At 39.0% G+C, this 22833-nt stretch overlaps 1 protein-coding gene across 10 annotated transcripts in view; it reads left to right on the top strand.

Annotated features, from left to right (window-relative positions):
• Positions 1 to 22833, top strand: part of LOC126106687 (zinc finger protein 501-like) — a 229658-nt gene that overhangs the window by 70203 nt on the left and 136622 nt on the right. For all 10 annotated transcript variants that reach the window (XM_049913061.1, XM_049913063.1, XM_049913058.1 and 7 more), the window contains one exon: positions 6113 to 6172. In XM_049913061.1, the coding sequence (XP_049769018.1) occupies positions 6113 to 6172 (60 nt within the window). The remainder of the gene's footprint in view (positions 1 to 6112; positions 6173 to 22833) is intronic.

Here is a 22833-nt window from a genome sequence, read left to right as displayed (position 1 = left end):
ACACACACATGCTAACACATTTCAAGCAATGACCACAGTCTGTTGTTGCTGAAGTCACACTGCAAGCAGATGCGCATAATGAAAGATGCAAATGGGTGATGAGAATAATGAGGAGGATGGAAAGTGGGGTAGAGGTGGGGGATGGTAAAGTGCTGCTTGTGGGGGCATACAGGGATGAGGTGGAGAGAGGGTAGGGCAGCTAGGTGCAGTAAGGAGGTTAGTTGGAGGGCGAGGAAGGTGGAGATTACCAGAAAAGGAAAGAGATAGAAAGACTGTGGGTGTGTTGGTGGAACAGAGGAACAGGGAAAGGGGCCAGAGGGTAAGGACAAAGAATAATGAAAGTTGAGGCCAGGAGGGTTACAAGAACACAGTATATGTTGCAGGGAGAGTTCTCCATCTCCGCAGTTCAGAAAGGCTGGTGTTGGTGGGAAGGATCCAAAAAGCACAGGCAGTGAAGCAGTGACTGAAATGAAGAATGTTGTGTTGTGTTGGGTGGCGTGCTCAGCAATGGGGTGGTCCAGCTGTTCCTTGTCCACAGTTTGTTGGTGGCCATTCATGTGCACCAACAACTTGTTAGTTGTCATGCAAACATAGGATGCAACACAGTGGTTGCAGCTTAGCTTGTGGATCACGTGACTGGTTTTACAGGTAGCCCTGTTTTTGATGGGATTGGTGATGCCTGTGACAACACTGGAGCAAGTGGTGGTGGGAGGATGTATGGGGCAGGTCTTCCTTCTAGGTTTATTACAGGGATACGAGCCATGACGCAAGTTGTGTTGGGATAGATGGGCATATCGTATGGGTTTGATGGGCAGTGAAATATCACTATGGGAGGGGTGGGAAGAATAGTGGGTTGGACATTCCTCATTTCAGGACACGATGAGAGGTAATAGAAAACCTGATGGTGTATTCAGAGAGAGAGAGAGAGAGAGAGAGATTTTCCCTACAGATGCGACAGCATGGGTAGCTAGGGTGTATGTAATGGACTTCCTAGTATGGAATGGGTGGCAGCTGTCGAAGTAGATTCAAATGGTTCAAATAGCTCTGAGCACTATGGGACTTAACATCTATGGTCATCAGTCCCCTAGAACTTAGAACTACTTAAACCTAACTAACCTAAGGACAGCACACAACACCCAGCCATCACGAGGCAGAGAAAATCCCTGACCCCGCCAGGAATCGAACCCGGGAACCCGGGCGTGGGAAGCGAGAACGCTACCGCACGACCACGGGATGCAGGCTGTCGAAGTAGAGGTGCTCCTGGTGGTTTGTAGGTTTGACATGGAAAGAGGTATTGATATAGCCATCTTTGAGGTGGAGGTTATCATCGAGGAAGGTTACTTGTTGGGTTGAGTGAATAGGGCCAGATGAAGTGAATGGGGGACTAAGTGTTGATGTTCTGGAGGAATGTGGATAGGGTGTCTTACCCTCAATCCAGATGAAGATGATGTTATCAGTGAATCTAAACTATGTGAGGGGTTTAGGATTCTAGATTTTTTTGAAGGATTCCTCTAGATGTCCCATGAAGAAGTTGGCATGGGATGGTGCCATGCGAGTGCCCATAGCTGTACCCCAGATTTGTTTGTAGGTAATGCCTTAAAGGAGAATTAATTGTGAGTGAGGATATAGTTGGCCATGGCGATCAGGAAAGAGGTTGTAGCTTTGGAATCTGTGAGGATTTGGGAAAGTAGTGTTCAATAGTGGTAAAAGACCATGGGTATTAGGGATGTTAGTGTAAAGGTAGGTGGCATCAATAGTGATGAACAGGAGCTGTGGAGAGTCGGTGGAAGAAATGATGGTATCTTTTATATAGGAGGATAGGTTGCTGGTAAGAGGCTGAAGGTGTTGCTCTATGAGAGCATAGAGTCTGTCAGTGGGAGCACAGTAACCGGCCACAATGGGGCATCTGGGTGATTGGTTTTGTGGACTTTAGAAAGCATGTAGAAGGTAGGAGTGAAGGGAGTAGTGGGGGTGAGGAGAGAGAGAGAGAGAGAGAGACTCCATGGAGAGGTTGTGGGATGGACCTAAGGATTTGAGGAGAGAGTGGAGATCCCCCTTGGTTTTTGGAATGGTGTCACTGTGGTACCGTTTGTAAGTGGATGACTGACTGCTGGCAGAGTCCTTCCTCCAGGTTCAAAACAGCAGTGCTGGAGCCTTAGTCAGCAGGTTGGATTAAAGGTTGGGAAAAGTTTATAGTTGATGGATTGTGGTTCTTTCCATGAAAAGTTAGCAGCGAGTGATGTGAGGACAGTGGGGTGGATCACGGTTCGATGAAGCAGTAAACTGAGTCTAGTAGGGTTCAACATTGGTCTTTGCTTGAGTCTGATTGGTAGGGTTGGTAGTGAAAAAGTGTTTCCACTATAGGGACCAGGCGAAGGAGAGAAGGTCTTTAACAAGTCCTGCATGATTGAATTTGAGAGTGCAGTGCATATCCAAATTCCTGGATCCCATAACACACAACGAAGCTCTTGCCCGCCAGGAACTAGAGCAACATACGCAACACAACTTCAAAAAACTCTCCAACCGGCTCACTTTGTACTCCCAACTTGGGCTACCACTGTCCACCACCTCTAAAGCAACCTCCAAAACTCCCCCACATCCCCTCATAGCTGACAAACCGTGCTCACTGCCTACTACATTTACCCCTCCCTCCAAAACTTTCTCCCACCACCACACAGATTCCAGAATGTAAACAGCCCAAAACACAGTCATGAACATTTCCTCCAAAAGCTTTAACCCTGCAGAAGTACCAGTCCTTTCCAAAGACCTCACCTTTTGTCCCAGTCCCAAATTAAATCATGCAGTGCAAAAAGTTTTTCGCCACCAACTCCACCAATCAGACTCAAGCAAGGATCAATGTTGTATCTTGCCTGACTCAGTTCACTCCTCCATCCAACTGATCCACCGCCACTGCCCCCAAATCACCCCTGCTAACTTTCCAGAATTTCTTAACCTCAAACCTTGCCTCACCATCATTATCTTAATCCCTCAAATGCAAACTAACCTTTCATCTATGGAATGAATTGTAATCCAACCCATAAAAACTTATCCCAACCTTATAATGCTACCTGCTGATAAATGCTACACCAGCGTTGTTTATAAACACTACACCCTGCTGTAGTGACCCTATTCCAGAAAGCCAGCAGGATCTCCAGTCTCTCCTCAAATTCTCAGACCCCTTCCATAACTTCTCCCTGGAATCTATACCTCTCCTCGCTCCCATTACTCCCCGCACTCCTACCTTCTACATGCCTCCTAAAGTCCATAAACTCAACCACCTAAGACATGCCATTGTGGCTGGTTACTATCCTCTCATTGAGAGAATCTCTGCTCTTGTAGACCAACACCTTCAGCCTATTACCAGCAACCTACCCTTATATGTATAAGATACCAACCATTTCCTCTACTGACCCTCCACAGTTCTTGTTCCTTTACAACATGGTGCCCAGCACATAACTATTAATGCTACCTCCATTTATACTAACATCCCTAATGCCCATAGTCTTACAGCTATTGAACACCACGTTTCCCAATGCCTGACAGTTTGCAAACCTACATCCTCTTCCCTTTTCACAATATTGTTACATTGCATCCTCGATTTTCTATTGTTGAATTTTTTCGTGGTTTCGTTTTCTACTTGCCCAGTTTACAGATTATATAGCATGAAGGAAGGCAACAACAATGCCTCACTCCATTCTCAGCTACTACTTCCTATTCATGTTTTTCAATTCTTGGAACTGTAACCTACTTTCTGTTCAAGTTATAAACAGCATTTCACTTCATGAGCCTTTTTGCTGCTGCCTTCAGAATTTCAAAGGGTGTATCACAGTCAACATTGTCAAAAGCTTGCTTTTAATCTGTAATTGCTATAAATGTGGGTTAATGTGTCTTTAATCTATCTCCTCAGATAAGTAGTTGGATACATATTATCATGTGCATTCCTACATTAACCCTATCTGATTTTCCCTGAGGTCAGTTTGTTTACATTTTTCCATAAATAATTTGTGTCAGTACTTTTCAACCATGACTTATTAAAATGAGACTTCAGTAGAATTTGCACCTGTCAGCACCTGCTTATTTGCAATTAGAATTATTACATTCTTGTCGGAGGATATTTCTCATGTCTCATCTACCTATAGTTCCTAATTTATGGATTTGTACTGCTTTCCATGCCATTGTTTTTGTGTAACAATAGAATAAATCAGCAAAATGTAGTGAAAATGAACTATAAGCAGTTTTATATTCAGGCTGTCAGTTTCTGGATTACGCTCTAGTCTTGAAATGGTGCAATTGAATTATCACTATTTTTTTCCTGTAGCATTGAAAGAAATCAATTTCATTCATGTGCAGAAATCTGGAACACACAACATAATGGCCTCATGCAGGTGCAGAATCAGAAAGTGTTTTCTCCTGCATTTGAGTGCCACTTCCACATCCCCTCCTGAACCACTGGACCAATTTCAACCAAACTTGGTACATATATCCCTTACTGTCAAGCTACGATGGCTGTCTGAGTAAGACTCAGCTGACTAACATAGTTAAAGACATAAACAGTGAGATGCACAAAAAACCTCCACAACATGCATGACATCTAAATGTACTACTTCTGTGCTATTAACTGTATTCTCAATAAAATTTCGCAGGCAACATCCACTTATGACACTAAATGCTTCTACAAAAGTATACCATGGTACCACACATAGTTAAAGAGAGATGACTTCATTAACACTGAGACATGTAAAAAATTTCTGCATCATGCATGCCATTTAAATTAATTACTTATTTGTAACACTTCTTGCAGACAGTATCCACATATGCCACTGAATGTACAAACAAAATTATATCATTGTATGACTCATACTGAAGGGATATGATGTCGTAAGCAGGGAGATATGTGAAAAAATTGTCACATCTTGCATCACGTTTTAATACATTTATTCTTTACTACTAAGATACTCCTGCAATTGAGCCAACTTAAGAAAATCCCTAACATCTGGCAGTGCTTTTGACATCCTTCAATTGTGAAGCCCAAGTGGTTGTAGACAGCAATGACAGCAGTCTGTAGAGCTGTAAAGAGGCATTGCCATAGAAAACTTTACAAAATTACTGAGCAGGTAGTGCAGGGGTTAGCACACTGGATTTGCATTTGGGAGGACAACAGTTCAAACCAGCATCTGGCCATTGTAATTTAGGTTTTCCATGATTTTCTTCAGTTGCTTAAGGTAAATACCAGGATTGTTGTCCATCCTTCCCTAATCCGAGCTTGTGCTCCATCTCTAATGACCTAATTGTCAGTGGGGTGTTAAAACACAAGTCTTCTCTTCCTCAGTTTACAAAATCAAACAATGGAAAATCCAGGATGGAATGTAACAATATTAGAGAAGGAAAGTTGCCACTCACCATATAACAGAGATGCTGAGCCGCTATAGGCACAACAAAAGATTCACACAATCATAGCTTTCGGCCCTTAAGGCCTTTGTCAACAACAGACACACACACACACACACACACACACACACACACACACACAGATGCAACTTGCACACACATCTGCAGTCTCAGGCAACTGAAACCACACTATTGCCTATCGTGACTCGGTTTACAAAATTGCGTTCATAGACATGCAAAGCAGCTATGCCTGATGTACCGATGTACAGAAATTGCCAGGATCATGTTTCTTAATCTGGATCCTGTACCTGTACATTTGTACATGATGCATATTTCTTTGTACAGCTGTTTCATAATTTTAAAGATCTTTTCACGAATACGTGGAAATGAAATTTTTTCTATACTTCACCACAAACACAATTAACTTTTTGTTTTTGTTTCTAATAGCAAATTGGCAAAATGAATAGACAGATAATGTCAGGTTAGTCAGCTAGTTACCTATATATGGAGCATAAAATTGAATCTTACATTTTTGTTAGCCCCTCCCTTTTTGTATAAAACTGTTAATTGCAAAGGTCACTAAATTAGAAAGAACTGGCTGGCTCTGTGTACATCATTTGCTGTCCATTGTAGAAGGAAAATAAGTTGAATGATATCCATGACATGACTTAAGCATTATGCACCTACAAGAGTAACTCTTTTTACTACTTTTCATTGTCTACAGGAGTGGGAGGTGCCGGATGGCCACAATAGTATGCAGGATCCACTAAGCATTGTTAAAGAGGTGAGTTGTTCTTAGGCTGCAGTGGATAATTACATTGTGTAATGTAGAATAGTAACTTATTTATTCACATAGAGAATTTGGATGTTGGACATATGTTAAAAGTCATGCCATAACTTGCTAGAAACAGTTACGAACACACAATCATCTAAGTTATGTATGGCTAGTATGGCGCAAAGGTAGATAATCTACTCATTTAAAATAGATTCAGTAATACTATAAAAACACTTATTACTAAAATATTCTTGCAGGTTGACTTCCCTGTAGGTACTTTGGGAGCTTGTTAAACAATTTGATCTCCATACAGACATTTGTCTGCACCTTTCGTGTAATGCCTTGTCAGGTGATACACACAATCTCCCCTAGGTTATAAATATGTACATCTTTATTTAAACTGTTATGCTGCCTGTATTTTAAGATTGGTTGTACAATTTTAGAAATATATATTGACAGTAGTGGAAGTTATTTCTTATTCTTGAACATCCTTTTGTAACGTCGCGAGTCAATACGCAGTAGCATTTTATTGCAGTAATCTACATTGAAGTACTGGCTCGTAGCTTTGGAGCCGTTGGCAGTGGCAAAATACAGCCACTGGTATCTTAGTGTGACTCACTTGCACCTGTCGCTAGCCTAGCCGTAGGAAGCACAACCAGTGTTAGTTCAAGTGACAGAATATTCAAGCCTCTAAGAATCTAAATAAACAGTATTAAATATTATTCAGTATACAGTCCTTTGTTATTAAAAGGGAAGTTGTATTAAAATCTCAGCTGTCTAGCTGTGGTACTTTCAGATTTAGAAACAATTATCTAAAACACCAAAAACCGACATGTATAAGATTAAAGCCAGTTAGGATTCATAGCAGTTTGTCTTTTAGTATCATTTGGAATTACTACTGAAATTTATTAAATGGCAGAACAATTTATTTTGATTTTTTATAATTAAAAACGTTCACCATTTTTCATTTTCATAACATAGAATTCAGAGAGGATTAATGTTTATTTAATAACTATTTGTTTTGTTGTGTGAATAAATGAGAGAGAGTGAGAATGTATATGTGGGACATATGTAAAGATTCATTATTATCTGATGTTAAACATTACATAATTATGTCATGGGAAAGTGTGAAGCAAGCAGTTGCAATGAAAATGTAATTTTCCTACCTTGCCAATGATGAACGTCCAAGGGTACTTGCTTTTGTCAGAAGGCGGCCAGAATAGCCATTTGCAGAGTAATGATTTTCTAAAGTCATTTCAAGCTTAGTTTTCTTTTCATTTGATTTTGTTAATCATTTTATTAAGATTTGCATGATGAAGTGATGTAAGTGCATCTGTGAATAGTGATTGGTGTAGGACTGTTTTGGCGTGAGAATGATCTCGAACAACTGTTCTGATTGGCTGGTCATTTTGATCAGCCATTCAGAGTTTAGCAGTTCCTGCACACTGCCAGGTAGTTATAGGCTGTGGAAGAAGCAGCATTCAGGAGTCGTTTACCAGCTATCAGACGTATAGGTCATGTTGGACGTGTCCGTCTACGTTATGAGTAAAATGAAGAAGTTACTGGTATTTCACATCCGAGTGGTATTGCCTTGAAAGCAGTAGCATTTATGGACAGATTGTGGTAATTTGAGCTTTGTGAAATGTTTATTTGGAAAGATAAACGCATGTGAACTTTTGGTCTTTGTAGAACTCCGCATGCCATGTTTCATATTCATCTATGGAATAGCTGGCGAGCAGTTTCTTTATTAGAAATCCACTGAAAAAAAGAGACTGAATGTGAAACTCATATATTGTAGCAGAGTATCGACTGGAGATCACATAATAATTCAGGTCGGTCTTAAGTACATTTCTGGCTGTCTTTCGTGTATACTGGGTTGTATGAACTGTGAGCTGAGGACATTGATGTTGTTATTGTTGTGGTCCTCAGTCCAGAGACTGGTTTGATGCAGCTCTCCATGCTACTCTATCCTGTGAAATCTTCTTCATCTCCCAGTACCTTCTGCAACCTACATCCTTCTGAATCTGTTTAGTGTATTCATCTCTTGGTCTCCCTCTGTGATTTTTACCCTCCACACTGCCCTCCAATACTAAACTGGTGACCCCTTGATGCCTCAGAATATGTCCTACCAACCAATCCCTTCTTCTAGTCAAGTTGTGACACAAATTTCTCTTGTCCCCAATTCTATTCAAAACCTCCTCATTAGTTATGTGATCTACCCATCTAATCTTCAGCATTCTTCTGTAGCACCACATTTTGAAAGCTTCTATTCTCTTTTTATCCAAACTATTTATCGTCCATGTTTCTTTTCCATACAAGGCTACACTCCATACAAATACTTTCAGAAAAGACTTCCTGACATTTAAATCTATACTTGGTGTTAACAAATGTCTCTTCTTCAGAAATGCTTTCCTTACCATTGCCAGTCTACATTTTATATCCTCTCTACTTCGACCATCATCAGTTATTTTGCTCCCCAAATAGCAAAAATCATTTACTACTTTAAGCGTCTCATTTCCTAATCTAATACCCTCAGCATCACCCGATTTAATTCAACTACATTCCATTATCCTCATTTTGCTTTTGTTGATGTTCATCTTATATCCTCCTTTCAAGGCAGTGTCCATTCTGTTCAACTGCTCTTCCAAGTCCTTTGCTGTCTCTAACAGAATTACAGTGTCATTGGCGAACCTCGAAGTTTTTATTTCTTCTCCGTGAATTTTAATTCCTACTCCAAATTTTTCTTTTGTTTTCTTTAGTGCTAGCTCAATATACAGATTGAATACCATCGGGGATAGGCTACAACCCTGTCTCACTCCCTTCCTGACCACTGCTTCCCTTTCATGCCCCTCGACTCTTATAACTCCCATCTGGTTTCTGTATAAATTGTAAATAGCCTTATATTTCACCCCTGCCACCTTCAGAATTTGAAAGAGAGTATTCCAGTCAACATTGTCAAAAGCTTTCTGTAAGTCCACAAATGCTAGAAACGTAGGTTTGCCTTTCGTTAATCTATTTTCTAAGATAACTCATAGGGTCAGTATTGCCTCGGTCAGCTTCTACCAGTTTTTCCATATGTCTGTAAAGAATTTGTTTTAGTATTTTGCAACCTTGGCTTATTAAACTGATAGTTCGGTAATTTTCACGTCTGTCAACACCTGATTTCTTTGGTATTGGAATTATTATATTATTCTTGAAGTCTGAGGGTATTTCACCTGTCTCATACATCTTGCTCACCAGATGATAGAGTTTTGTTAGGGCTAGCTCTCCCAAGGTTATCAGTAGTTCTAATGGAATGTTGTCTACTCCCGGGGCCTTGTTTCAACTTAGGTCTTTCAGTGCTCTGTCAAACTCTTCACGCAGTATCATATCTCCCATTTCATCTTCATCTGCATCCTCTTCCATTTCCATAATATTGTCCTCAAGAACATCGCCCTTGTATAGACCCTCTATATACTCCTTCCACCTTTCTGCTTTCCCTTCTTTGTTTAGAACTGGGTTTCCATCTGAGCTCTTGATATTCATGCAAGTGGTTCTCTTTTATCCAAAGGTCTCTTTTAATTTTCCTGTAGGCAGTATCCATCTTACCCCTAGTCATATACGCCTCTACATCCTTACATTCGTCCTCTAGCCATCCCTACTTAGCCATTTTGCAATTCCTGTCTATCTCATTTTTGAGACGTTTGTATTCCTTTTTGCCTGCTTTGTTTACTGCATTTTTGTATTTTCTCCTTTCATCAATATTTGAGTATCTCTTCTGTTACCCAAGAATTTCTATTAGCCCTCGTCTTTTTACCTACTTGATCCTCTGCTGCCTTCACTATTTCATCTCTCAAAGCTACCCATTCTTCTTCTACTGTATTTCTTTCCCCCATTCTTGTCAATCGTTGCCTAATGCTCTCCCTGAAACTTTCTACAAACTCTGGTTCAGTCTGTTTATCCAGGTCCCATCTCCTTGAATTCCCACCTTTTTACAGTTTCTTCAGTTTTAATCTATGTTTCATAACCAATAGATTGTGGTCAGAGTCCACATCTGCCCCTGGAAATGTCTTACAATTTAAAACCTGGTTCCTAAATCTCTGTCTTACCATTATATAATCTATCTGAAACCTTTCAGTATCTCCAGGATTCTTCCATGTATTCAACCTTTTTTATGATTCTTGGACCAAGTGTTAGCTATGATTAAGTTATGCTCTGTGCAAAACTCTACCAGGTGGCCTTTTCTTTCATTGCTTACCCCCATTCCATATTCACCTCTTACGTTTCCTTCTCTCCCTTTCCTTACTATCGAATTCCAGTCACCCGTGACTATTAAATTTTTGTCTCCCTTCACTATATGAATAATTTCTTTTATCTCATCATACATTTCATCGATCTCTTCATCATCTTTGGAGCTAGTCGGCATACGAACTTGTACTACTGTGGTAGTAGTGGGCCTCGTATCTATCTTGGCCACAATAATGCGTTCACTGTGCTGTTTGTAGTAGCTTACCCACATTCCTATTTTCCTATTCATTATTAAACCTACTCCTGCATTACCCCTATTTGATTTTGTATTTATAACACTGTATTCACCTGACTAGAAGTCTTGTTCCTCCTGCCACCGAACTTCACTAATTCACACTATATCTGACTTTAACCTATCCATTTCCCTTTTTAAATTTTCTAACCTGCTTGCCCGGTTAAGGGATCTGACATTCCACACTCCCATCCGTAGAACGCCAGTTTTCTTTCTCCTGATAACGACATCCTCCTGAGTAGTCCCTGCCCGGAGATCTGAATGAGGGACTATTTTACCTCCAGAATATTTTACCCAAGAGGACGCCATAATCATTTAACCATACAGTAAAGCTGCATGCCCTCAGGAAAAATTACGGCTTTAGTTTCCCCTTGCTTTCAGCCGTTCGCAGTACCAGCACAGCAAGGCCGTTTTGGTTAGTGTTACAAGGCCAGATCAGTCAATCATCCAGGCTGTTGCCCCTGCAACTACTGAAAAAGCTGCTGCCCCTCTTCAGGAACCACACATTTGTCTGGCCTCTCAACAGATACCCTGCTGTTGTGGTTGCACCTACGGTACAGCTATCTGTATCGCTGAGGCACGCAAGCCTCGCCACCAACGGCAAGGTCCATGGTTCATGGGGATGGGGGGGGGGGGGGGACATTGATATTAGTCATTTAAATAAATACGAGCTGATGGCAAGTTCTTTAATTTTGAACGTAAAGAAACAAAGAATTTTTTATGGAATTTTGACATTTTTTTCTATAAGATATTACAGGATAGCTTGCTACCAGAGTTTAGGCGCACTTTGCAAATGTAAGTATTGACGATCTTTACGTATGCAGAGAATCGGGCTGGTGACCAGACGCCGTACTGAGGTAGGTGGAACATTTTGTAGTGCACAGTACGACAGAAGGCACTGGTCAGACCATTACGCAACACAACTTATAACCCGCCATGCCACACTTTACAAGAATGGGTTAACTGAAGCCTTTGTCACTTCTCTGTCCACTTGCAATCATACTATCAGCTTTCAACATAACCTACGCCTTGGGCTATACTACAAATCAGTGTTCCACCTCAACTAAGATTTCGTATTCAATTTTGTTGGCTTCACCTATTCAAAACCAAATTGTCACCTTTAAACCTAACCTACACCTTGTTCTATGCTATAAGATTACCTGTCACAACAATCTAAATCCTGAAAAATAAAAAGGATGCCCAAAGTTGTCAATGTTCTGTTCTCTTCCTGTTTGCACCTGAGTGACGTCACATAACATTGTTACACCTGCAGTGTTAGTAAATTTGGGTGAACGAAATGAATCCATATATCTGGGATGACTGCGTGGAATTCCAACTGCCATTTTTTGGAGGATAAATGCTCTGTTTATATGCTTGGCTGCTGCACACTCCCTGACCTAAGTTGCAAATGTGCAAAACACCTTTCTCCTTTGGTCATAATTCGGAAGTTTTGACATTGTTCATATTGCATTAACAGATTTTCCTAATTTTTGGCATAAAATATCAATCTGATGTTTCCAAGACATAGATGCCCATCTAACACGAGACTGTGGAAGGGAATTCTGTCATCCAGTTTCAGTGTTGCATCATCATTATTCATTCATTGTTGGGTAATTGAATAACTGAAGAAGAAATTTGATACAAACTTCCTGGCAGATAGAAAATGTGTGTGAAAACAGAGTTGGGCCCCAGAATTTTGACTTTTGCGCACAGCACTACTTCAAAACTGTTGTCTGCCTCTCTAAAATTGACAACTGAACATGTAATGAAGAAACCTCAGCAAATTTTGAAACCTGGTGGCACCCACAAAATAACACTGATGATGGCATATTGAGAATTAAGTTTGATAAACTTTTTTGTTTATTTTTTTGCTTTATCAGTCATAGCTCCTTCTATAAATGTACAGTAGAAGAAACTTTCCACATTTAGAAGGCATTAGAAAAAAAAAAGCAGGTGATAAATGACTATTCTAGACTATGTGGGGGCACACTATTTAACACATTAAACATACATGACCCAACCAGATAAAAACATCCCCACAAAACACGCACGCGCGCGCACACACACACACACACACACACACACACACACACACACACACACACACTTACATGTGGAGAGAGAAAGTAAATAACTTCAAATGTCGCTCCAAACTGATATGGAAACAAATGAACATCAGTGGTAACTACACACATCAGCAACTTAAACACTGTGTTTAATGAAATGAAAAAGTGTAGCTTGTGAGTGGAGTTCCACAAAATGCTTATTGTTTTCGTCCATGCATTTCCACAACAGATGAGAATGGATGTATCAAAACTAACTGCACATCAACACAAAATATAGTCATGAAATGTTTTTGTACAATAAAATTACATTTCACAGATAACATGATTTACTAACAGTAAACTCACAGTAACATCTAGTGGTTGGAGATGACAAGCTACCAGTATGCAGAGAGGACCTACAGAACTCCAGTATTTCAAAACAGTACTTTCAATCAGCATCAAAGCAACAGCTCACAAACTCGATGTTACTCAGTAGCTTGTTTGAAACATTGCATAGGAAAATGGTTTATATCCTTGTCATGCAGACACTTCAAGATGGGAAAGTAGAATATTATCTGTGGCAAGCCAATTTTTGTGCCTGAGCCTGAGGGCAGCATCAGTGTTCAATAATGTTGATATTCCCTATGTCATCTTGTTTATGGATGACACTATTTTTTTTGTGGAAGCAGTATTTAATGTCCAAAACTGTCATCAATATACATATTAAAATCCTTATCAAAATGAAAACCCTTATCAAATTCAGGAAAAAGGTCACTAGGAAAGTATTTTTGAGAAATGCAGAGAGGACCTACAGAACTCCAGTATTTCAAAACAGTACTTTCAATCAGCATCAAAGCAACAGCTCACAAACTCGATGTTACTCAGTAGTTTGTTTGAAACATTGCATAGGAAAATAGTTTATATCCTTGTCATGCAGACACTTCAAGATGAGAAAGTAGAATATTATCTGTGGCAAGCCAATTTTTGTGCCTGAGCCTGAGGGCAGCATCAGTGTTCAATAATGTTGATATTTCCTATGTCATCTTGTTTATGGGTGACACTATTTTTTTTGTGGAAGCAGTATTTAATGTCCAAAACTGTCATCAATATACATATTAAAATCCTTATCAAAATGAAAACCCTTATCAAATTCAGGAAAAAGGTCACTAGGAAAGTATTTTTGAGAAATGTCTTGGCTGAAATTGTCAGTGACACCTTAATGTAACCTTTCTTTCCACCTCCTTGAATAAATGGACAGAATTATTGACAGTTTTGCAAGTGGAATTTCCTATAGTGTTAGAAAATGTTCCTCTTCTGAAGTAACCCATTTTTGTTTGTACACAAAATTTAACTTTCACATGATTTTTCTTGGTAACATAACTCAAATGTACCATCACATCACTATTGTTAGAACAATAATAATATATATTGTACTCAACTTGGATGCAGGATACAGAAGTCCAACATTGTAGTTGTTATTCAATAAGCTGACACACATTTTCTAATAATTTCTGTTTATTTATGTATATATTTTTCGTGGCAAAACATGGACACACATATCTTCTCAGTTAGCTTGTTTCATTCGTTTCAACAAAAAGCAGTGTAATGCCCTGTCACATGCTGTTCATGAATGCTACCTGACCAAATTTGTACATCAGTTACAAGTGTGTGGGCTGATAATGAAATTTTTAATAATACAGAGCAATATTCTGTTGTTAGTAATCTTAACCACAATAAAAGTTGTCAATTTACAAAGAGTAATCAACTTCCAGTGGTGTTTTTGTTTGGTCAAATCTTAATCTTAATGCTTGGAAGTACAACATTTGAAGAACTTAGAAGAATAAATAATAAATTACAAAACAGTTGACAAATACTAGCATTGTATTTTAAATTAGTAATTTCATAACTGAATTCAGTCTATAATTATTGTTAACATTTTCACATGTATTGTAGGTCATTCTTTACTGCACTGTGCAACTGAATCACAAATAATATTTTTCTTATTCTTATAAGTTTTCACCTAAACTATTTACACAATGAGTGTCTTTTATTTACAAGCAACTATTAACAAACAGTAAAATGGTATAAAACTGATATCAGCACAAACAAAATTAAATAATGCAGAAGTCATTTAATTATAGCTCAGCATGGTGAAATGAAGTATTTTTTCTTAGTAAATTAATGTAAGTACGAAAAAATACACATGGTATCGTGTTGTTTACTACATGAGAATCATGTCCACTAACACTACCAAACTTTTGCAAATACATTACACTCTCCACAGACCTCAAAGGATGTTGTTGCAACAGGACAGTGTTCCATCACGTACCAGTATAGCGGCCTGATGACATTCAAACCAAGTATTTGAATACAGGTGGGTCAGGTGTGGTGGTCCGTAAGAGTGGCCTTCTAGATTACTTCACTAGACTTCCTTGTGTTGACTTTAGTGAAAGACCACATCTACCTGAGATCAGTCAAAATTCATGAAGAGGTGGTTGCAATAATTTTTTGAGACAGTATGCATCATATCAGATAATTTTGAGAGGCTGTATCAATTGGTGATGTTAACTTTGCACCAGCATTGAAGGCAGCAATTTTGTGGCATATGGGTAGATTAAATAAATAGTGAGGATGTACTGAATCAAATGAAGTGGGGAGGGGGGGGGGGGGTTGTATCTAAAACATTGCTTGACTAAAAGGAGAAATTAGTCAGTAGGACACATTCTAAGATGTCAAAGAATAGTTAATTTGCTGGTGGAAGGAAGTGTCAGTGGAAAATATTGCAGAGGGAGACCTAACTGAGAATGTGGTAAGCAGGTTCAAATGAATGAAGCTTTCAGTGGTTGTGCTGATATGAAGAGGCTTGCTAGGATAGGTTATTGTGAAGTGCTTCATTGCCCTTGGTGCCTCAGATTGTAGCCTATGAGCAGATAAGTTTTGCTATAAATTTCTTCTCTCCACAATTTTATTCATTATCTCTTCATTAGTTATCCAACCTTCTCTTTAATCTTCAGCATTCTTTTGTAGCAACACATTTCAAAAGCTTATTTTCGTTTCTGGATGGTATTGTGTATCTTTCACATCTCACTTCGGTACAAAGCTAAACTCTAGACAAATTCTTTCAGAAAAAAAATGTTTGTATCCTCTATACTTCTACAGTTGTTGGTTGTTATACTCCAAAATTGCAGAACTTTTCTACTATTTTCAGTATCTCACTTTACGTTGTAATTCTCCCAGCATCACCTGATTTGGTTCAACTTCATTCTGTTACTCTTCCCCAGCTGGACACATTAATCCATACTTATGTTTTATTTCTCAGCTCCTCTTAGCTGCTGTACCAGTTGAGTTGTTGACAGGCACATGACAAAGACTAAAAACTTTGGTAGCTTTAGAACAAATCCTGTTTTGTGTGAGTACACAAAACACCCAATGAGCACGCCCTTTCCTCCCCCCCCTCCCCCTCCCCCTCCCCCTCCCCTTCCCCTCCCCTCTTAAACACACACACACACACACACACACACACACACACACACACACCTATGACTACATTGTGCCAGCTCAAGTGAGTGAGGGGAGAAAAAAGGCAGGGAGTGGGAGGGCAGCTTGGGAGGGATGACTGATGGCTCGCAGGGAGGAAGCAGGTGTGTGTGTGTGTGTGTGTGTGTGTGTGTGTGTGTGTGTGTGTGTGTGTCAGATTTGGGATGGTGGCACACATTGACACACAACATGTGGTGACATGGAGGGGGTGACACACCAGAGAAAGGGAGAGATTGCAGAGAATAGGATGTTCGAGCAGAATGAGTGAATTTAGGACACGGCACTTTTAAATTATTTACATTTTAATATCGCATATGTCCACCTGTCACAGGCCCTGCAGACCATGTACTGATTCCACAAACTGCCTCCATTCCTTTCAGTTTTGTGTTCATTTCCTCCAGATGCCTTCTATCCCCAGGGCTGCCACATACTTCAGCAGGCTGTCCATCCAGTATTGCCTCTGTCGTCCTATGGAGTGTCTTTTGTTTGGTTCCCCCTCAAGTGCTTTATTCATCTCTCTTCCTTCTGGCATACGGGCTGCATGGATCACCCATTGGATTCTTTTGCTTTTCAGCTTCTGTAGGATTGTTCGTTTTTGCATCAAGAGGTAGATTTCCTCATTCCTCCTTCTCCATTCTCCTTTATCTAAGATGGGCCCCGAAATCTTTCTCATTACTCTTCTTTCAGATATTAATAGTTTTTCCTTTTGTTGCCTAGTCATACTCCAGGTTTCTGAACTCTACATGGCTGCTGGGCGTATCACTGTGTTAGATATTCTCAGTATTCACTGATATTGATTTTGAGCTGAGTGTTCCCCTGAGGGACTACATGCACTTTATTCCCACTGCTGTTCTATCCTTGTTTCCCATTTCTATGCTGTTATTGCTGGTAAACCATGATCCCAAGTATTTGAACTGATGAACCCTCTTGAACCTCATGACTTATATCTGAAAAAAATTCTTGCTGCTCTTGTCTGCTTCCTAATTGCATGAACTCTGTTTTGTTTTGAGTCACTTCTACTCCAGCCTCCTGTATTTAGTTGTCCATTTTATGGTATATTTCTTTCAACTCATGGATTGATTCACTTAGCAGTACTATCATCTGCATATGCAAGAAAAGTGAAATTACCATCCATCTGCACTGTAGCCCACTTGTATTGCTGACATTCCCTTATTCCTTGTGCTAAAATGACATTGAACAGAACACCTGAGAGAGCCCCCCGTGTCTGAGACCTGTCTCAAAGCATCTTATACCAACTTCTTAACTGACATCTTGCCGGGACCCATGTGCAGCAGTTTGCTAAATTTAAATTTTATGATTGATGTCATCAATTTTTGCACTTTACTGTACTTGCAAATACTTAGCTTAAAATAGTAGAAAAAAGATCTCGATGAATTGGCAATTCAGATTATTGAGGGCCGAATGAGTGAAGTTTGCTGTATTTGCTAATGTAAGTGTTTGGAATTCAGTTAATTCCACACCGATAAAATCCCAGCATACTGACATAACACATTGCTCTTTCCACAAAGAAGTGATCTGAATATAATGTTTTTCCCTACATCAAAGCTATAGAAAAAAGGAATCTCCTTAATAAGTAATGACTCTTTCATAACATAAATAAAAACTACTTCATTGATGTTTTTGAATTGAGTTAATTGAAAAACTGTTTAAAACATTTTATAATACTTCCATTTTTTCATGACATAAAATAGTTCATACGTCTGCCGTATCATGCAAAGTTAGAACTAAGAGAAACCATTTTCATTTTTGTGCTAGGCCATAATAATTCATATTATTTATTTAATTAATTATTCCCCTTTAGGTGAGCAATTGAACTTTAATTCATGATTTTATTTTTATGTGTTTTCCCTCTTCCTCTTCCAGAAACTCTTCATCCTTTCAGAATGTTGTTTCTTCTGTTCGTCTTTCCACTTTTTACCAGGTTGTTGCATTGTTCTTTGCTTGAACTTGACATTCCCGATTTTACTCCGGCAGTCATTGCGGTCTTCGAGATTTTCTATGTTGATCTGTTGCATGTCCCTCTGGACCTCTTTTAGCCACTCTGTGCTGAATTCACCCTTTGTTATAGATGTCAAGTAGTTTCTTTGCTGTTCTGGTGTTCTCTATCCTGTAGATGTGTGTGGAGAACTTACTTTGTTCGGCGTTTCATGTTTTCTTTGGTTATTGTGTTGGTCTTTTGATAGAGTTTGTTCTGAGGTCTCTTCATCCAGATGTGATTTTTGTTGATTGCTCTGTAAATCTTTCTAAGAATTTTTCATTCCTGTTTTTCTATTTCCCTAATTTTGGAGTGACTGCTAATTACCATTGTTTCAGCTGCATATGCTGCATCTGAAATAATCATTGCACATTCTGCAATTAACACTAGGCTGACCCTTGACAGGATGTTTGACGGGTGTTTCATAGGATGTGGAGGACGCATAACTTGGCCAGCCTGTTCTTCTGATCTTACACCTCTGGACTTCTTTCTGTGGGGTACGTTAAAGGAGAATGTGTACCATGATGTGCCTACAACCCCAGAGGTTATGAAACAACGTATTGTGGCAGCCTGCGGCTACATTACACCAGATGTACTGCGGCATGTACGACATTCATTACGCCAGAGATTGCAATTGTGTGCAGCAGATGATGGCCCCCACATTGAACATCTATTGGCCTGACATGTCGGGACACACTCTATTCAACTCCATAATTGAAAATGGAAACCACGTGTGTATGTGTACCTCACCCCTCATGGTAATGTACATGTGCGTCAGTGACAAAGACCAATAAAAAGGTGTTAGCATGTGGACGTAATGTGCTGTTCCAGTCTCTTCTGTACCTAAGGTCCATCACCGTTCCCTTTGGATCCCTACGTAATTCAGTGCTCTCCGATACACATGATCGAACAGCGGAGGAGTGGTACTCAAGCGTCAACTTTATGTTACAATATCTCCGGATATGATTAACATTTTACAATGCAACAAATGGCACTGATTACGTATTTGTTTGTATGTTAAGATGTGCTAACAAAACTAACGGGGTTCCATTTAAAAAAACATAGGTTCGTGTTAAAAAACATACTTCCGTGCATTTTTTTATGGTTTGTATTAACCAATTACACGAGCCCCTCTCCTCACGTTCGGTCTGTGGAATCGATTCGTCAGTATTTGACGTGGTTTACGAAATATATCCAGCGGTAATGTTAAGTGACTCACCCTGTACATTTTTATATGCCTGGAAATGATCAGTGAAAATAACTGCAATCTCCAAACCAACTCAAGCTACCATGATCACAATACAAGGCATTGTAAAGACTTACACATTCCCTATGTAGCAAAAACTAGAAGTCAGAAACATGTTAGCCACTTAGGAATAAAGCTTTTAAATGCACTTCCATTTCAAGTTAAAGAATTGAAAGGCAAAAATAATTTCAAGCATGAAGTAAAAAAATACTTGATGGGAAAATGCTACTACAGTGTAAATGAATACCTGTCTCAGACTGTGGATTGAAACCTGTACTTATTTTTTAAAAATTCAAACTAATTTAATTACGTTTTCAACTTCGCAATTATGGTACTTATGAAAAATCTGTTAAATATCCATAATATGTTTTGTGTATAAGGCGTAGTTCATGATTTATAATTGTTTATCATGAGTACGTACTTTTGTTTTTGTGTAATAAGTTCTTGTACACTACTTATGTACTATGTGTATGTAATTTGTTTTGCTGTTTGTATATGTTTGTCCATTTATTATGTGTATACGTTGTTATGTGTTACGTGTGATCAAATGACAAATCTTATATCACATGTGTGATCTATTGGATGCTAAATAAATAAATAAATATTACAGCAAGTATTGCCTCTGCAGACAGAACCTGAACTGGACAGTTTAGAAGAAGCTCTTACTTATGATGAAACTCCCCTATTGGTATGGCTTGAAACTTTAGGAGCGGGAAATGCAAATTGCCTAAACTATACGTGGATATGCAAGGATCTGCAGGCTATGGATGTTCAGTGTGCTGTGCAATTTTTGGATCCACCAAGTGAAAAACCTTCTCCCCTCCAATATTTTGAAAGTTTTATTGATGAGACTATAATTGGCAATTTAGTTACACAGACAAATCTATACTCTACTCAAGTGTTAGGACAAAGTATAAACACAAGTGCCAATGAAATAAGACAGTTCATGGGCATTCATTTACTAAGAGGTATTGTGAGTGTGCCGAGTTACAAGATGTATTGGGCAAATGAGACAAGGTATACTCAGATAGCTGACATGATGCCACTCCATCGATTTTACAAGTTGAGGAGGTATTTGCATGTGAATGACAATGCAGATATGTTACCCAGGAATGACCCTCATCATGACAAGTTGTTTGAGGTCAGGCCATTTTTAGATCAACTAAAGAACAATTTTCTAAAAACCGAAGTTGAAGAATACAACAGTATTGATGAACTTATTATTCCGCTAAAATCACATACGTCTCTGCACTAGTATATAAAATCAAAGCCACACAAATGGGACATAAAAGTATTTGCCCAAACTGGTGTAAGTGGCTTCATTTATGGTTTTGAAATGTATGTTGGGAATGGAACAAACACTGCAAGTAATCCTGAGTTAGGAATGAGTGGAAATGTAGTGATTCGGCTGATTGAGAACTTGCCTAGGCACGCCAATTTCACTCTTTATGAACAACTTGTTTACTTCCCTCAGCCTACCAGTAAAGCTTAGAAATGAAGGAATATATGTTGTGGGAACCATCAGAAAAAACAGATTGGGTGGATGCCGTCTGGAAAGTGATGCAGAGATGAAAAAAGAAGGCAGAGGATCCTCTGATTACCGTGTAGATGAAAATAACAAAATTGTAATTTTGAAATGGTATGACAATAAAGCTGTCCACCTGATTTCTACTTGTAAAGGCAAGGAACCTGTTGAAAATATGGAACATTGGAGTAAAAAAAAATAAAAAAACAGATCGTATATAGACATTCCACATCCCAACATTGTGGAGGAGTATAATATGCACATGGGAGGAGTGGACCTCCATGATATGTTGGTCCAGATATACAGAATAAACATAAAAAGCAAGAGGTACTACCTGAGAATTATTTTCCATTTCGTTGTGTAACATTACATGAGTATGTCCTATATAGTCGGATCTACTTCGCATCACATGAGTGTAGGGGAGTTGAAGCCAGTAGTGACCCATGATGTCATATCAACTTGAGTTTTTTTTTTTTTATATACATGTCATTCATTTCTAAATTTTATTGATTATTTACAGAGTAAAGAATTTAATTATGTACAACATTTAATAGGTAATGAGTTTTAATGAGATAGATATAAATATGTTTTGACATAACAAATGACCTTGTTGCATTACGCATGATATGTTTTCTCTTTGTAAAAAAAAAAAACTTCCGTGTTGCTCATGTAGTCGTCAAGTGCGGATCTGCTGTAACTTTCATGAATGGGCATAGAAATGTTAATTTACAACCCGCAGTTGATTTAAAAATTATTCTAGCGAACCATGGCCTGACTGTGGTGCAAATAAATCACGCGTGAATTCTCAAATATCAGCACTGAGTTCAAGATACGTGGCTGGAGATCGGGTGTTATCATTGCGTGTGTGATTCAGTAACATTAACCACAATTTATGGACATTAGCTTAATAGTAACTATCAAAGATATATGAGCAGCATAGTAATCATCTTGATGCTTAAAGCAAGCGAGAAGCGATTTACTGTAGGGACACGACAAATATTAATCATTGCATAGTCAGTCAGCTTGTTGATACATTGCTTAGCAACTCATAAACGGACAGTGATAGAATTACTGAACGATCTTTCAAGTATCAATGCCCACTACAAACACAACAGAAACTAATTACTCTATTTGTGAGTGACTTCTTGATTGGTTGAGTTCTTTTTTAATTATTATTTATTTCAGTAAATTGGTATTAGTAAACTTCTTTCGAGGTTGAAATTTCATCAATGATGTCGCGCTCATTCAGTTTAGTAGAATGATAGATAGTACTAGCTATGCTACTATTTATAGTTTTAAAAGAAAAGAGAGCATGTACCTGTCTTTCATTTGAGAAATGTTCGTACTTCAGCCATCAGTAATCTCAAACCAGAGGCACGAGTGACGCTCCCTCACAGCACTACGATATCGTGAACTACCACACACATGTGCCCCCCTTCTCACTACATTTCTGCATTGGAAACCCTGAGATATAGTCGTGGTATGAAGAAGGAAGAAAGAAGAGGAAAGATCAGCAAAAGAAACGGAGCAAAGAGAAAAGGGGAGGTCACAATAGACATGGCTTGTGTGAACGCTTGGCTGTTTTACAGGTGACATTGTGCTCAGAAAAATGAGAAATATACTGCCAGCAGAAATAGCAAGTACCTTGCTGAAGTAAGGAATTGGTACACCTGCAAGAAAGAGGGTCCGTCCAGCCGCAGACTCTCCAAGTCTATCTGCTCCCAAAAGAAAGCCTAAGGCAATTTGCCCAGTCGCTGACATGCGCTTTGACCAAATAGGACACTGGCCAGAGCATTTAGAAT

The sequence above is a fragment of the Schistocerca cancellata genome, chromosome 10 (genome assembly GCF_023864275.1).
Source record: "Schistocerca cancellata isolate TAMUIC-IGC-003103 chromosome 10, iqSchCanc2.1, whole genome shotgun sequence".
In the NCBI taxonomy this organism is placed as follows: Eukaryota; Metazoa; Arthropoda; class Insecta; order Orthoptera; family Acrididae; genus Schistocerca; species Schistocerca cancellata.
Note: the sequence above shows the minus strand (reverse complement) of the source record. Positions and strands in the feature narration are given on the sequence as shown.